General features: G+C 48.4%; 4 protein-coding genes across 6 annotated transcripts; 1 reads left to right on the forward strand and 3 right to left on the reverse strand.

The window, feature by feature from the left end:
- The first annotated feature begins 748 nt into the window (after positions 1-748).
- Positions 749-3,796, forward strand: LOC100839058 (myb family transcription factor PHL11). Its single transcript, XM_003580416.4, is given in 6 exon segments — positions 749-1,650; positions 1,766-1,842; positions 1,965-2,025; positions 2,122-2,191; positions 2,863-2,932; positions 3,013-3,796. Coding segments are annotated over 6 exon segments (1,020 nt in total). The 5' UTR covers positions 749-1,508; the 3' UTR covers positions 3,613-3,796.
- Positions 1,926-5,548, reverse strand: LOC100823337. 3 transcript variants are annotated; one of them, XM_024455585.1, is made up of 5 exons: positions 5,271-5,548; positions 5,130-5,171; positions 4,831-5,001; positions 4,358-4,525; positions 1,926-2,238 (listed from the first exon to the last, which is right to left on the reverse strand). In XM_024455585.1, the coding sequence occupies exons 1-5, from the start codon at positions 5,478-5,480 to the stop codon at positions 2,227-2,229; spliced, it is 603 nt and encodes a 200-aa protein (XP_024311353.1). In that variant the 5' UTR covers positions 5,481-5,548; the 3' UTR covers positions 1,926-2,226. The 3 variants fall into 3 exon arrangements, with proteins under 3 accessions (XP_024311353.1, XP_024311352.1, XP_010240361.1); XM_024455584.1 differs by lacking the exon at positions 1,926-2,238 and adding an exon at positions 3,358-3,496; XM_010242059.3 differs by lacking the exon at positions 1,926-2,238 and having other exon boundaries at positions 4,061-4,525; positions 5,271-5,546.
- Positions 5,549-7,643: 2,095 nt separating this feature from the next.
- On the reverse strand, positions 7,644-9,972 carry LOC100830584 (ubiquinol oxidase 1a, mitochondrial). Its single transcript, XM_003580390.3, has 4 exons — positions 9,536-9,972; positions 9,285-9,413; positions 8,116-8,604; positions 7,644-8,012 (listed from the first exon to the last, which is right to left on the reverse strand). Exons 1-4 carry the CDS (start codon positions 9,857-9,859, stop codon positions 7,953-7,955), a joined length of 1,002 nt encoding a protein of 333 aa, XP_003580438.1. The 5' UTR covers positions 9,860-9,972; the 3' UTR covers positions 7,644-7,952.
- A 2,289-nt stretch (positions 9,973-12,261) lies between these two features.
- LOC100832724 (ubiquinol oxidase 1b, mitochondrial) lies at positions 12,262-13,823 on the reverse strand. The gene is made up of 3 exons (XM_003580397.4): positions 13,364-13,823; positions 12,664-13,281; positions 12,262-12,555 (listed from the first exon to the last, which is right to left on the reverse strand). The coding sequence occupies exons 1-3, from the start codon at positions 13,658-13,660 to the stop codon at positions 12,496-12,498; spliced, it is 975 nt and encodes a 324-aa protein (XP_003580445.1). The 5' UTR covers positions 13,661-13,823; the 3' UTR covers positions 12,262-12,495.
- Positions 13,824-14,665: the final 842 nt, after the last annotated feature.

The raw sequence follows: 14,665 nt of genomic DNA on the forward strand, positions 1-14,665 counted from the left end.
ATTGTGGAACAGTACAAAATAAAGGATATGCAGCAAAATACCACGAACTCGTCTTTCGTTCGGTCAGATTGTTTCACGTGGACTTGCGGCTCCATAATAATGTCAGGATTTAGCACAAAGTTGAGTACTGGAAAAGGATATGCAGCGAAAAATGCCATGAGCTCTTCGTTTGTTACGTCAAATTGTTTCTATGTGTTGTTTGGGAATCTGCAACCGATGCCTTCCTGGCCTGCAAACCGAGCTACCAGGCACTATCTGGAAACAGTAGTAGAAGGCTAGATCTTAGGTTAGCTCATGATCATGTAGCAACAACATGGCGAGGCTAAAGATGCTCGAATCTAGCCTCTTAAAGAAGATAGAAGATGCTCGAATTCAGTTCAGTACTAGCTTTCTTATAGAGTGTAGGAGAGACCCAGGATCATGATGCTCGGCCGCCTAATCATTTCGAGACTGGCCGAGGCGGAGATCGGAGAAGAGAGCAGCTAGCAATTGCAAGGCGCCGTCGGTCGCGAGTCAGGCCGCGCTGGCGCGAATATTCCTGCGACATGAGCGCCAAAAGCTTCGCCGTCTCTTTCGCCCCGCCTCGATCGGGTCCCTCTCCCGGGCATCCACATGGAGTACGTCCGGAATATTCCTCGCACTGGCCCCCGTGGAAGTTGGCGTTTGCGTGCTCGTACAGCCACAGCCCAGCAGCTCGTCTCGCCGTTGAAACTCATGTTACGCGCACCATTAAAACACATTTATCAAAGTCAAAATTCGTTTTCTTTTGCTAGACTATCATGGCAGCGACATGATGAAATTGTTCTTGTCCTTTTTCTTTCGCCTAGACGAACCACGTATATGCTGCGAGAACACACCACAAAAGCACAAAGATGATCCATCAAAGTCGACGATGCATGACGGTAGCTGTCTGTCATTGAATTCACATATAGCCATCCTCCGATCCGAGCCTTTCTAGCATCATCGACGGAAGCATGGGAGTCAAAGAATAATACTAGCCCAGATTCGCTTTACACGTAGCTTTCTCAATTTGGTCACCGTAAATAGTACCCCCAATCCCATCCTTTGTGAACGAATCTAGCCGCCTGTCACACGTCAGAATACAACTACGGGGAGGAGGTGCTGGTGCCAATCGTTGATATGGATGCAGTACGAGGCAATGTGCTATAGGGCCAGGACCATGTGTAGGTAGCCGAGATGCTCGATCGCCTCGTGTCGTCGACGGAACAATTTTGTTGTTTTGTTTCTTGCGCCCGTCGGCGTACGTGCCGTTGAGGCTCAACCAAAAGTCTCCCTAGATTCCGCCCGGGTACACATGATCCTCGTCGTCTTGTCCTCGCGTACTAGACTTCACACTGCACACCGGATCTTTCTCTCCCAGCAGCACCAGGCAGCAAAGCTAAGCGGACTGCGTTATATACTGAGCATACGCCAGGGAGCTCACTTCCTGCTCAGTCTTGGCCGTGGCCGGAGTCCGGAGAGGAGGAAGCAACGACAGACCGATCGAGATGTTTGAAGGGAGCTACGGCGGCGGTTGTGCTGCCGGGGCAGAAGCGGCGCTGTCGCGGGACCCGAAGCAGCGGCTGCGGTGGACGCCGGAGCTCCACCGGCGCTTCGTCGACGCCGTCGCCAAGCTCGGCGGCCCGGACAGTGAGTACTTCATGCATATGTACTTCCATCCATTCCTGTAAAGCAGCGTGTCTCTTGTAGTGCTCGCTAATGCAGCTCATACTCAACTTACATACTGTACTGTTTTCGTTAACAGAAGCGACGCCCAAGTCGGTGCTCAGGCTGATGGGCATCAAAGGCCTCACTCTGTTCCATCTCAAAAGCCACCTTCAGGTTTCAACTCTGCCCCCACTGCACTGCTTCTGTTTGTTAACATCGCTCATGTCTGCTCCTTATCTTTTGGCATCCCGGTGTACTAGTAATTAACACAGCTGAGCTTGTTTCATGTGCTTTAGAAGTACAGGATGGGAAGGCAAACTAAGAAAGCCACAGACCTGGAACTAGCAAGCAGTGGTGGTATGTACCTTGCACCATGTATCTTGTAAAGAGGCAAAGCGTTGAAGCCAACATTTATCCTTCTAAATTTCAAGCTTACTGTTTTTGGTTTATCAGGATTTGCAGCGGGAGACATCAGTTTCTCAATCGGAACGCCTCGTCTTGTTCCTGCTGGAGATGACAACAGGTAACTAGCAATCACCTTCTCCTGTCTCTCTGGACCTATCTGCCAACCTGTTTTTTGTCCACAGCAATATTCATTGTCAATTACGACAAAAATATATGATGAGCTTAGTTCGAAGAGGCCGTCCTACTGCATTCTGTTAAGTAGTGAACTAATCATTGCTAGAAAATGACAACTAGTAGATTGGAATTTGCTCTCTGAAAACTGTAACTGATCTATGCCATGTCCTAGCTTTAGAATAGTTAGACATCATGTGCTAACTTCTCGGCAGGTTTATCAGACATCCAGAAATAATGCATATATTACTTTGTTGCATGCATGGTACTGTAGAAGTGTAATTACATTAAAAAATGTATGAATAAATCAATTCCAAACTAGGACTTGGCTTATCCGTACAGTAGACACAAAGATAGTTCAAGTGTAATTGAAAACTGAGATCTGATTAGTAATTCAGATTGCCATAACAAGTCATAGTTTTTATTAGATGCACACCAGTGTTACTCTTTCAAAAAGTAAATATGCATAGATCCTAATATAGAGGCATATGGATGTGAAATTGTGAATCCTACCCATTACATACTGTCCTGTGGCTCTATTGTCCTTTTGTCAGTTGAGCTTCTATGACAATTTGATTAAAACTAACCATTTTGAAAACGTTTGTTTTTGTGAATTAGAGAAATATCACCCACAGATACACTCAGGTATCAAATTCAGGTCCAAAGAAAACTGCATGAACAACTCGAGGTTAGACAGCTTTTACCATGAGTTCCTATACTCCAAAACGTTGTTCCATATAGATTAAAAATGCTTATGTGTACAATCAGGTGCAAAAGAAGCTGCATGCGCGAATAGAGGCTCAAGGGAGGTATTTAAAGGCAATACTAGAGAAAGCCAAGAAAAATATTTCTGTTGACATAAATGGATCTCCCAACATAGAATCAACAAGATCACAGTTCATGGATTTCAACCTAGATCTTTTAGGTTTGATGGACAATGGAACACAGATGTATGAAGAAAACAGTGAACAATTGATGAAAGCTATATCTGATAACAATCTTAAAGATAATAATTTAGATTTCCAGCTCTACGATGTAGGAAGCCAGGAGGCTAAGAATGTCAGATGCACTCCGAGAACTGAAGACCTGCTCCTATTAGACTTGAATATTAAAGGAGGACATGACCTCTCTTCTACAGGAATGCAATGATGTGAGTTCGACTTGAAGATCAACCAGCAGAAAGGATACAGATTCCTTGGAGAGGGCAGACAGTTTTGGGAAATTTCAACATTTGCTATTAGAACATTTTTACCTGTGCCAATGTTGAGGATGCTTGGTCACGAGCTTGATTTACTCTGTGGTAATGCTAAATTTACTGAAGAAAATTATAAATGCTTGAAGCATGCAGTGTATACATATGTACAGTGAAGCTGGAGAATGAGACAACATATGAGAATCTAGCATCAAGATATATGCATATTCTAAGTTTTAGTTTTTTTACCATGAATTGCGCAATTTGACGTTTTTTTACGTCAGGTAGGGCAATCAGAATAAACCTGATCAGTTTGATCAGAAGTTCAGAACTATATTCAGCATTTCCAGTTTTAGGTCTTGTTTCGGTTTCGTTTTGCTCTAGCTTGTTTTTTAGCCTAGTTTTGGTTTGTCTGCATGACTCGCACCAATTTGACACTCTTCTCATACAGAATGACTTGTATCTGGGTGTGTGTTCAGGAAAAAGACATATTCAGCCTTTCCAACAATTAACCCTTGCAGGCTTCATGGTCCAGGAATATTGAAATTCTACTAAAATCCTAGATGCAGTAATCCTAAAGTTCAAACAAATGAGTGAAGGATACAGAAAAGAACAGGGACAAACTAGCATGACTCGATTGCAAGGGAAAAATATTTCTGGCTCAAACGAACTTGTACAAGTTACGAATTACAGCTGACGATAATGTGCGAAAAAATACATCCTTGGAAAAGAACTAGACACAAAGATTGTAAGCAAACTAAAGTTAACCTAGTTGGATCCAGACAAATCATGCTTAAAGCAAATATATGCAAAAGGATGCATTATTCACTACAAATACTATTAACTTCAGTAGGGTAGATTCATCGGATTTCACTTTCCCCACTTTGAGAGGATCAAGAAGCCAACAAGAGTGAAGCATACCACAGCCACAGATCCAACCACAAGTAGAAAAGCATACATCTGACTGGGAAGATTGAGTTTCTCCTGAATACCCTTCAAGCCTCTGTCGATCACTGGTGCCAAAGCAGCTGCACCCGCAACTCGAAACGGTCTCGTAACATTGTTACCCGTCCACATTAGAATAACTATCTGCCACACGAGGAAACAGACAAGGATCAGCCTTGGGAGCCTGACAATTATCCTTTTTTCTTTGCGAGAGGATTGACAGTTTTACATTGCACAAGTCAACAGACAGGCAGACTACATCTTATATACATGGACTGCATTCATTAGAAGATACCGAGAGCACAAATAAAGTTACAACTAGCACAAAGAAGCTTCACTTCACAATCATACTATCACACTACAGTAACTAACTGAAAGATATGAGTAAATGTACATGCCCAAATGAAAAATCGATAACAGTGAGGGAAGCAAAGTCATAAAGCCCGTACCCCTATCAATGCCTTGAGGTTGGCCGCGGGGTTCTTGCCAGTGCTCTTCTCGTAGCCGAGGAAGGCGAGTACGAAGAACGCCGTGTAGGTGACGGCGTCGAACAGCCCGTAGGCCAGCACGGCGGCCAGACCGAGCTTGGCCACCCTGGCCCTCATCTCCGCGCCCTCCACCTGCACACATCCACCAATCCATTACCCAAAAGGCCACGAGAATTCAGTAGCAGCAACCGAACAAGTTCAGACTTCAGACTTCCAAATCCCCTTGGTTAATTGAACCAACGGCGACGACCAACACTCACCATCCACTTGGCCCAAAACCCACGCTCCGGCCGGGGCTCGTCCTGCAAATTAAGCAGAAATTTCGCGAGAGCTTAGCAGCTTAATTACAGGCTCACAGCAGGGATTCGGAACTTGAAGGAGTTCAGGTAATAGCCAGCCACCTGCGGGGCTGATTGTGGGTTTCCGGCGGTGGAGGCGCGGGGAGCACAGGCGAATCTGCGCCCGGCGGCGGGCGGCACAGGGGGTACTAGGGACGGTGGCGAGCGGCAGCGGCATGGAGGCGTCGCGCGGCTGGGTGGCACGAGATGGCCGTGGAGACCTTGTGGCTGGGAGAAGGTGACCGCGGGGCACTGCAAGTGCAGCGTGTACATGCTGACCCGCCGGGTCGTGTCGCGGAGACGAAGACCGGGAAAATGGTGGCCGGGGCAGATGGAATCCATTTTTGTACACAGTATAGCCAGAAATCGTGCATTCTTTTTTCTTTTCTTTTTTTTGAAGAGAAATCGTGCATTCAGATTAGAAACGCATCAGTAGCAGCGAAAAGAAATCAGGAATCACCCCCGATATATCAGTGGGGGTACAATCACAAACTTCGATTCTACTTATATGTCTATACGTGGCAGCAAAACAAAAATTAAGCTGCATATGTAGCTCAAATTAAACACCGGTTGACCTCTGGACAGTTCAGAAGAGTCACTATTATCTCAAACTATTATTCAGGTAACTGCCCACCGAGACGAGACATGAAGAAGATTGGCCAGTCCATCTCTATGGGCACCATCGGCGACTCCATCTTTATGTTGGAGCGCATAGAGATGGGCACCATCGGCGACTCCATCTCTATGTTGGGGCGCATCGTCACCTTACATCTGAGACCATGAAATTGGTTTGTCACATCCTCCATCATGCTATTATAAGGATCCTTTATTACCATATTACTGAGATCGGCAATAAACATGCCACCATGATAGTCCACGATGAGTAATATGCCGCTCTTTTCGCCCGTGCATATTGCGTGAGGTCTTCCAGTCCGCCCTTGCTTCGACTGTCCTGGCTCGATCTGTTGAGTGCAAAGCCATTTTGTCGTGCCATCCGCAATCTCGTTGTCATCTTGTCATGTCCAGATTGCCACGTCTCTTGCATCCATGAAAAGCAATGATAGCTCTCCATTGATTGAGACGTAACTTCGGGGTATATCATAAAGTTCAACCAAATTTTGATCCATGTGGAGCTTCGTGAAGGAGACATGATGGGTCTCTACGTCCACATTGAGGGTATAATAGTCGTCTGGCTTGTCCCGAAAGAGCCAATAGTCGTCTGGTTCCGTTCGTTTTATTGTTCACAGTCTGGGTGTGTGTTCCCAATTGTGTCTTTTATATCTTGCTGAACATCTGAATTGTGGACCGATACGGTTTCTTCAATGAAATGTGGAGCGTGGCTCCTTTCTCTAAAAAAAAGAAAAAAGAATTGATCGCGGCGTCGGTGCAAAGGCCCGTGCATGGTACGATTCTCGAACAAAGAAGCCGAGGAGGAAGGTTGGCGGCGGCGGAGAAAAGAGGGGTCAGCTATGAGGCGGCGGCATGACTTGCACGTTGTAGCACATCGGAAGACCGTTTGTACATCTTTCACGCGTGCAAGGATCTCGAGGATGCCGTCATCCCGAAACGAGGCCGTGACCGTCTCCTCCTCAATCTTGGTTATGCCCGCGATTGGAGAACAACCAAGCCGATTTGGTTGGATTGGGGCGTATCGATTGGCCTGTCGGGTATGTATGTACATCTTAGCTCGTCTGCTCGTCTTTACCTTTTCGTGTTCTACTTCGACTCGTATTGGGACAAATGAACTGTTTTTCTCTCTCTATATATATATCTTTTTGAACATGGAATAACGAACGGCTCGTGTCATAACCGTGTTATATGCTTCTCATGTGTCGGGAATTAATACCTAGAGTACGTAGAACTCTTGTCCTTTTCTTTTTCTTTGCCTGGAGGCGTGGAGCGTAGGTAAGAATTGGGCGTGCTTATGCTTCTCAGGTTGCAGAATCCACTCTCGCGAAATCGGGCCGGGAAGACGAGAAGATGGTGCGGAGATACGGTTGGAGACCGGTAGCTGGGCCGCTCTGGTGTCCGGTGGAGATCCGGCCTGATGGCCTGGAGATCTCGGACCCCCGTATCTGCCTATCTGGTGGTGCCGGTCCAGCCTCAGGAGCAAGTTATTTCGTTGTTGTTATTCTCAAAACGTTGATTTTCACTAGTTTGCTCAGCGTGATTAGAGGTAACCAAGAAAAATGAAAATGAACTATGGGAACATTCAGCTGTTTCCACTGTTTGTATCCGTGCCGGGTTTGAACATCCTTTAGACTGTAAGGGACGAATAGGCATTGACAGTCAGGTGATGGATGAATCGACTTAACCTACCCGCTGTCAAGAATAATCGAAGTTCCCCATGAAAGAGGATAAAACTCGCGATTATTCGGAAGCTGCAAAGTTGAATGTGGAAATCACGAAAATCCAAAGCGGTGGCTAGAACAGGAATTGGACAGTGACGTCACGCTTCACTGCTTAAGACTTGGGAATATGTACATGGCCAGGTAGATCAATGGTATTCTGACAAAAGAAGACATTGTGGCGCACACAAAATAGGCTCATCTAGAGCGAAAATGGTCCAACAATCTCCTAGATTCGTAACTGGCAAGCAGACTGCTTATTTCTCAGTATTCAGATACCAAACGAGTAAGAATTGCAACATCCTATACAGAAGAGCCCTCATTTGCTTTTCCCTTAAAACGAAATGCTCATTTGCTTAGTAGTAGCGATGCAAAATTCAGCGGAAGACGGCAAGCATCAGTGATATCCGATCGGCGCAGGGGTGGCCTTCAGCTCCATGCCCTGGTAGTACACGTCCTGCTCGACACAAGCGACACCAAATCGACATACATCAGAAAACAATCCACATAGCCCGATCAAAAAATGGGATCATGCAATGAAATTTTCAAAGTATGCTTACCGATGCGAAGTGGTTGACGTCGCGGTGGTGAGCCTCATCGGCGCGCACCACGGTGACGACATCCTTGAGCGTGGCGTTGGCCGGGAGGCGCCAGTAGTCAATGGCAATGGATGGGGCAGGGACGTCGTCGATCTTGCCGGCTTCCAGGTCCTTGAGGAACTCAGTGTAGGAGTGGACGGCCTCCTCCTCCAGGTACCCGACGACACGGTGCGCGAACTTGGGGGAGATGAGGTAGCCGAAGAAGTAGGCGTTGAAGAAGACGCCCTGGACGGCGATGACGAGGGCGCGCTCGTACCACCTCGGCTGCGCCACCTCCATGAAGGTCATGAGGTGCATGCGCTCGTTCTCGGCCTCCTCCAGCAGCGCACGGATCCACCCGCCGCTCTGCTCGAAGCGCCGGAGGGAACGCAGGTGGAGGAGCATGCCGCCCACCATCCCGGGCACTGCCGCAACCGTCTCCAGCATCATTGCGCGGCAGCCATACCTCCTCTGCATCCAATTTGCAGGGTCAGCTTGCACCAGAATGACAAGATTTTGAAAAACAAACGCAATTAAAAATGGACACGTGATTGTTCTTCTCGACTCCAGAAATACAGAGAAGGAGTCAAGAAGATGAACTAGTGCAAGAATCATGATAAACAGGCACCAGTACTTTAGTGAAATACATGAGAAAACAAATGGCATCCTGACAGGGACTGGTGCACTGATATCAAACAAAAAACCTGTGCATACTAGCTAAGCACACGTGTCTGGTGATGTCGAAGGTCACTACTTTATTTGTGTCAAGATGACAGCCTTTCTGTCGATACTTGAACGTGTCAAGAAAAAGTTCACCTTCTTCCATCTCAATAAAATTACCCTCCGATATGATGTTACTGCAGAATATAAAACTGAGTCCCACAAACGATTAGGAAAAATAATAGCTTGGGTACACGTTCTAAATCGTACTACTAACTACAAATGGCTTCTTCCGAGAAAGCGGGGAAACCAGAATCAGGAGTTGATAGGGACCATGCTACTTTGTCCCTTGCCCCCCATGACACGCCACGAGGCAAGACACCTGTTTGTGTTATCTTCGGCGAAACAGGTTTAACTAAAAACACGGAACCAGCCATCTGGATAATTGAACGGCGGTGCTGCCGGCGGCCAGCCGGTGCGGATGCACATACCTGGAAGAAGATGTCGGTGGGGAAGCGCAGCGACTTGACGGTCCAGTAAGCGATCTTGTCGAGCATCGTCTTGGGCACGTGGTGCTTGGTCAGATCGATGGACGTGTCCGCGGTGTACGTCTCCCATGGCTGCAGCAAGTTGAGACCAATCACACACACAAAGCCTCTCGCGCAACGACCGATCTGGCGATCCATCGCCGGAAGCGAATTGAAACAGGAAAAACAGAGCACAGCAAGCAAGCGGAACGTACCCTGAAGCAAGACCACTTCCACTCGGTGCCGTCCTCGCGCACCAGCTTCTTCGCCTGCTCGATCCCCCAGTAGCTGTTGACCACCACCTCCTTCTTCTCCCCGCCCTCCTTGTCCTTGGGCGGTGCAGCCGCCTTCGCCGCCTCCTGCTTCGCCTGCGAGCCAGCGGACGTGGACATCAGCCGCACCCACGCCCCAGGGACGCTCTCTCCGCCAGCCAGAAACGGCCTCGCCGCCGCCGCCGCAGGAGAGGTCGCGGTCGCGGAGAAGAGGCGGCTGGCGCCGGCGTGGCGGAGGAGGACGGATCCGGCCATCCGGGAGCTCATCGCCGTCTCCGCGAATCAAAATCTGGGAGCAGTCGTGTGATGCTGACGCGCGCTTGCGTTGTTCGCTGCTGTTGTTTGTTGTTGCTGGGTGCGGTTTGCAGACGGAGCGGTTCTTTTCGTGGAGGATTTTTATATCTCGGGAGAGCAATGGCGGAGGGGGGAGGCGGCGAAAGGACGGCAAGTCAGTGGTGGGGCCACGCCGTCAGTGGCGGGGGAGCCGGTCCTGCTTCCCAGGGATCCCAGAAACTAAGGAGGTCTTTTCTTCTTCTCCAAGTCGATCAGCTGGGGCATTGATTAGTCGTTGCGATTTTCTTTTACTTCCCGAAACAGCCTTTCGTGACCTGAATTGAAAGGCTCACATGCTTTGCGCTTTGCATAGCTGTGTGTGATGGGTAGTTTGTACACGAATTAGATCTCCATGCTAAACACGTAATCGGTCATTCACTCCGACAGCTGAGAAGTTTAAGAATTATTTATATCTATTTTAGTTTGATATTATTTTTACATATGCTGTGTGTGGAAGGGGTGGGTGCAGTATTTTTTTTCAAAAACAATTGAGACAGTAATGCACAATTGTATAGGTTACTACTCCTTGCAGGAGATTAGTTAATTTGAGACCTTCGCTCAAAAAAAAAAGTTAATTTGAAACCGTGCTTGTTCTGTATATACGTATATATTGTACTCTCTTTTTTTACATCCGTATATATTACTTCATCCGATCCTAAATGTTGTCGTGGTTTAATTCAAATTACTACTAAAACCACGAAATAAATTTAGCATCGAAAGGAGTGTTGAATACACATGAGATAGTACGTCTAAATTTTTAAAAAGTAGCCGTCTTAGAAGGAGAATATTCTGTTTAGCACCTTTTCACACTAGGGGTACACGCTTGTTTGCAAATATCTGGCACAAAGAAAACAAAGCGAAATGGGACATGTGCTCCGGTGTGCCTATCCTATTTGCTTGTGCACCAAGAAAGAATCTGTCAAATGAGGCAACTGCTATTATTGGATTCTTAATCTAACAGTTAACGGTACTGAAGAAAATACACTGCTCTTGCATGAATTAGTAGCTTGCAAATATCCGGGATCCTTCTTAGAAGTAGCATACGGTACCATAACCATAAAACGGTAACCATAAAACGGCAATGGTTTAGTACATCATCTTATAACCCCAAATCTCGACCACTGCTCGGCCAAAAATAAACATTGCATTGGGAGGGAGATTTTAATCATATGTCTACTTTTGTTTGTATTTTGATAAAATGTCACGTCATGTGACATTGACATATGGGGTCCAATTAAGTCCATCTAGCAGTGAAACATGATGAGACATATATATTATTGTCAAAAATGAAAAGTAAAATGTCATCGGATCTCCTAGCATAAGTTATTTCATAACTTTTTTTTTAATAAATTTCACAAAACCGCAGTTTTGGGACAGTCGTGTCGTTAAATCAAGTTAACGGAAAACCGTGCAGAACCACACTTTTTGAGTCAAATTGTCTCAATCAGCCAAACCATGGTTGTAGGCGGTTTTATTGAATCCTTACAGGTGAGGCCCACCTGTCGGACGGACTTGGATCCCCTGACTTAAAGTCGATGACTTTATGGTCACTGACATGTGGGGCCGAGTCCACATGTCAGTGAGTCAGGGGATCCCTCTCTCCTATCGGACGCCACGTCGGCCCCGAAAACTTGCTAGGGGTGAGATGGGGGGCGGAGGGTTTAATCACAGGCTAACGGGTCGGGTCGGGTTGGGGCCGGGGTCCGACAAGTGGGCCCCACTTGTATGAAATCAAACAAAACCGTCAAGCCACTCGCTTTCGGACTGACCGAGACAATTTGACTCAAAAAGTGTGGTTCTGTGGACGGTTTTTCGTTAACTGTGGTTCAACGACACAATTGTCCCAAAAATTGTGGGTTTGTGAATTTTACTCTCTTTTTTTACAGAGTTCCTAAACTCCTTAGGTTAAACATGTCCCTCCTCTCTCGCTCTTCATTTCTTCCTGAATTGAATCCTATGTTTTATGCACTGTGTATCTCACGAAATACCTACAGTATTTATTAAGGTGGTAAGTGATGTACCTGTCGATGGTGAGATGTCTTTGATAACTTCGTCAATGCACAATCTCGACTACTTCAATCTTCGATGCACGCAGCGTGACCGAGTACATCTTGCGGTGATGTGTGAGTACGTGTGTACACCTACGAGTTGTGTCTGTCGTTTCTTAGAAGAAAAAGAAATCACTCCATGTTCATTCTCATTCTAATGTGTTCGGTGTGACCCCCCCCCCCCCCCCCCCCCCCCCGATCTTTAGTCCTCGCGTAACTTTCGGGCAGTTCAACGGCAAAGCATTTTCATGCGTAGCATATGGCGGACTGGTCCAAAAGCTTTCCTGGTAAACGGTATGCATGCATATTAGACTTTCTTATTACTTATTAGCGAGTAATCTTATCATATTTACATGCGTTACAAACATACTCGAAATTAACCAAGTGACAAGAGACGTGATTCAGTTACATAAACATATATAGTGCACGCGGAACAATTTATCCCGAACAGAGGCCTAAGATTGGTGGCGGCCGCAGCAGCACGTGTGGTGAAATGAGCAGGCATCGACCGTCCATTTGAGATCAGTGGTACCCGATCGGGGCAGGCGTCTCCTTGAGCGTCAATCCCTGGTAATGGATGTCCTGCACGACGTACCGATCCAACCAAAGAAACCAATAAATTAGCTCGCTCATCACATTGCTAAGATCTCTTCGTCCAAAAAATATAAGGTGATCGCATAATTTACGTACCGAGGCGTAGTGGTTGGCGTCGCGGTGATGGGCCTCGTCGGCGCGGACGACGGCGACGACGTCCTTGAGCGTAGCATCTGCGGGGAGGCGCCAGTAGTCGATGGCAATGGCCGGCGCCGGGGTGTTCTCGATCTTCCCAGCCTCCAGGTCCTTAAGGTACTCGGTATAAGACTTCACGGCCTCTTCTTCAAGGTACCCGACGAACCTGTGCGCGAACTTGGGGGAAACCAGGTATCCGACGAAGTAGGCGTTGAAGAAGACTCCCTGGACGGCCATCACGAGCGCGCGCTCCCACCACTTGGGCTGCGTCACCTCGAGGAATGTCATGAGGTGCATCCGCTCGTTCTCGGCTTCTTCCATGAGCGCCCGGATCCAGCCGCCGCTGTGCTCGAAGCGCCGGAGCGAGCGTAAGTGGAGAAGCATGCCGCCCACCATGGGAGGGACGGCGGCTACTGTTTCCAGCAGCAATGCGTGGCTCGCGTGCCGGCGCTGGAAGAAGAGGTCCTTGGGGACACCGAGGGTTTTGACGGTGTAATACGCGATCTTGTCCGGCAGGGACTTGGGCTCGTGGTGCTTCTGCATGTCGATCGCCGTGTCCGCCGTGTACGTGTCCCACGGCTGCAGATACACACATAAAGTTAACACCCAAAATCAAAATGCGATCGATGGAATTAAGGAGCTGTTGAGAAGTTCTATGTACCCTGAAGCAGAACCACGGCCACTCGGTGCCGTCCGCCTTGACGAGCTTCCGTGGCTCGATGCCCCAGTAGCTGACCACGGCCTTGGTCTTGCTCTGGCCCTCGGTCTTTCCAGTGGCGCCGGCGGCGCCTTCTTGGACATCCGGGGCGGCGGCTGTGCTTGCCATCCGGGCGGGGAAAATCCTGGCGGCCGCGGGCATGATGCTCCTCGCGGCGAGCCCGGACGCCGGCTCCGCGGCGGCGACGAGGCGGGGGGCCAGGTGGCGGAGAAGCGTGGCTCCGGCCATGCGAGAGCTCATGGCGTGATCAAACTGATTAACCGGAATGTTTGTTGATCGGGATCGGATGGGAAGTCTACGGTTATGTGTTCTGTTGGCGGCGTGGAAGGTCAAGCAGCTGCTGGCTTGTCTTGGTGTTGAAATTGTTGATCTGGCAATGGATATGGGATAACGGGATCCCGGATGGTGCGGGTTTTATTGGGGGCGCGGGAACGTCTTGGCGGGCTCGGCCGGCACGTTTGCTTCCTGGAACTCTGCTTCCATGTCAGAATGCAAGCACTAGTCAAACAGCTGAGATGTTTTAAGCTTAGCTACGGTTTTTTAGTTATTTTGTCCGGGGGTGAGGGGCTGCTAACCACATGCCATTTAAGTTTAAGTCAATTAAAAATGATAAACATATTTAATCTGACAGGCTGACACAGTGTGCTGCCCAATTGTATATGCGTCTGGTCGGGCTCGATCGGCCGGCGCGCTGCTTTCCTGGACAGAGCCACGCGGCAACGCTCGTGCTGAACTAACTACTCCTGCTTGCCGTGCAAGCGTCTGCCTGGATGCGACGCGGAAGCCGGAGGAGGGAATGAACGGTCTCGCCTTGCATGGACGGCTTCTGGGGATCGAGTTCGCGAAACGCCGTTGACGTACGTACTGACGTACTGCTCCAGTTTGTTGGCGTCAGGTATTCAGGTTCTGATCTGTACGTGATGATCCGACACGAGTGACACGCGAACTTGACCACGGCCATCGCCTCTCGCGTGCAGTCTCTGGCGTGGATGCCACGGGCAGTCGTGCTAGTGCCACTACTGCTGGTCTTTTCCTTTGGAAGTCAACCGCGGGATGCGGCTTGACCATTTGCCGTGGCAGGGAAGTGGGAAGTGGAAGATTCCAAGGAATATATGGATCACGTGCTCGGTGCACGCGCAGCGAAACGGGAACGATGTTCGACCGAAAGACATGCTGGCGGGCATGGCAAGAGCGAAAGAAGACGAGGCCAAGCAGGTATTGATCGAGGGGAGCGAGTGGAAACTT

This window comes from Brachypodium distachyon, chromosome 5 (genome assembly GCF_000005505.3).
Source record: "Brachypodium distachyon strain Bd21 chromosome 5, Brachypodium_distachyon_v3.0, whole genome shotgun sequence".
In the NCBI taxonomy this organism is placed as follows: domain Eukaryota; kingdom Viridiplantae; phylum Streptophyta; class Magnoliopsida; order Poales; family Poaceae; genus Brachypodium; species Brachypodium distachyon.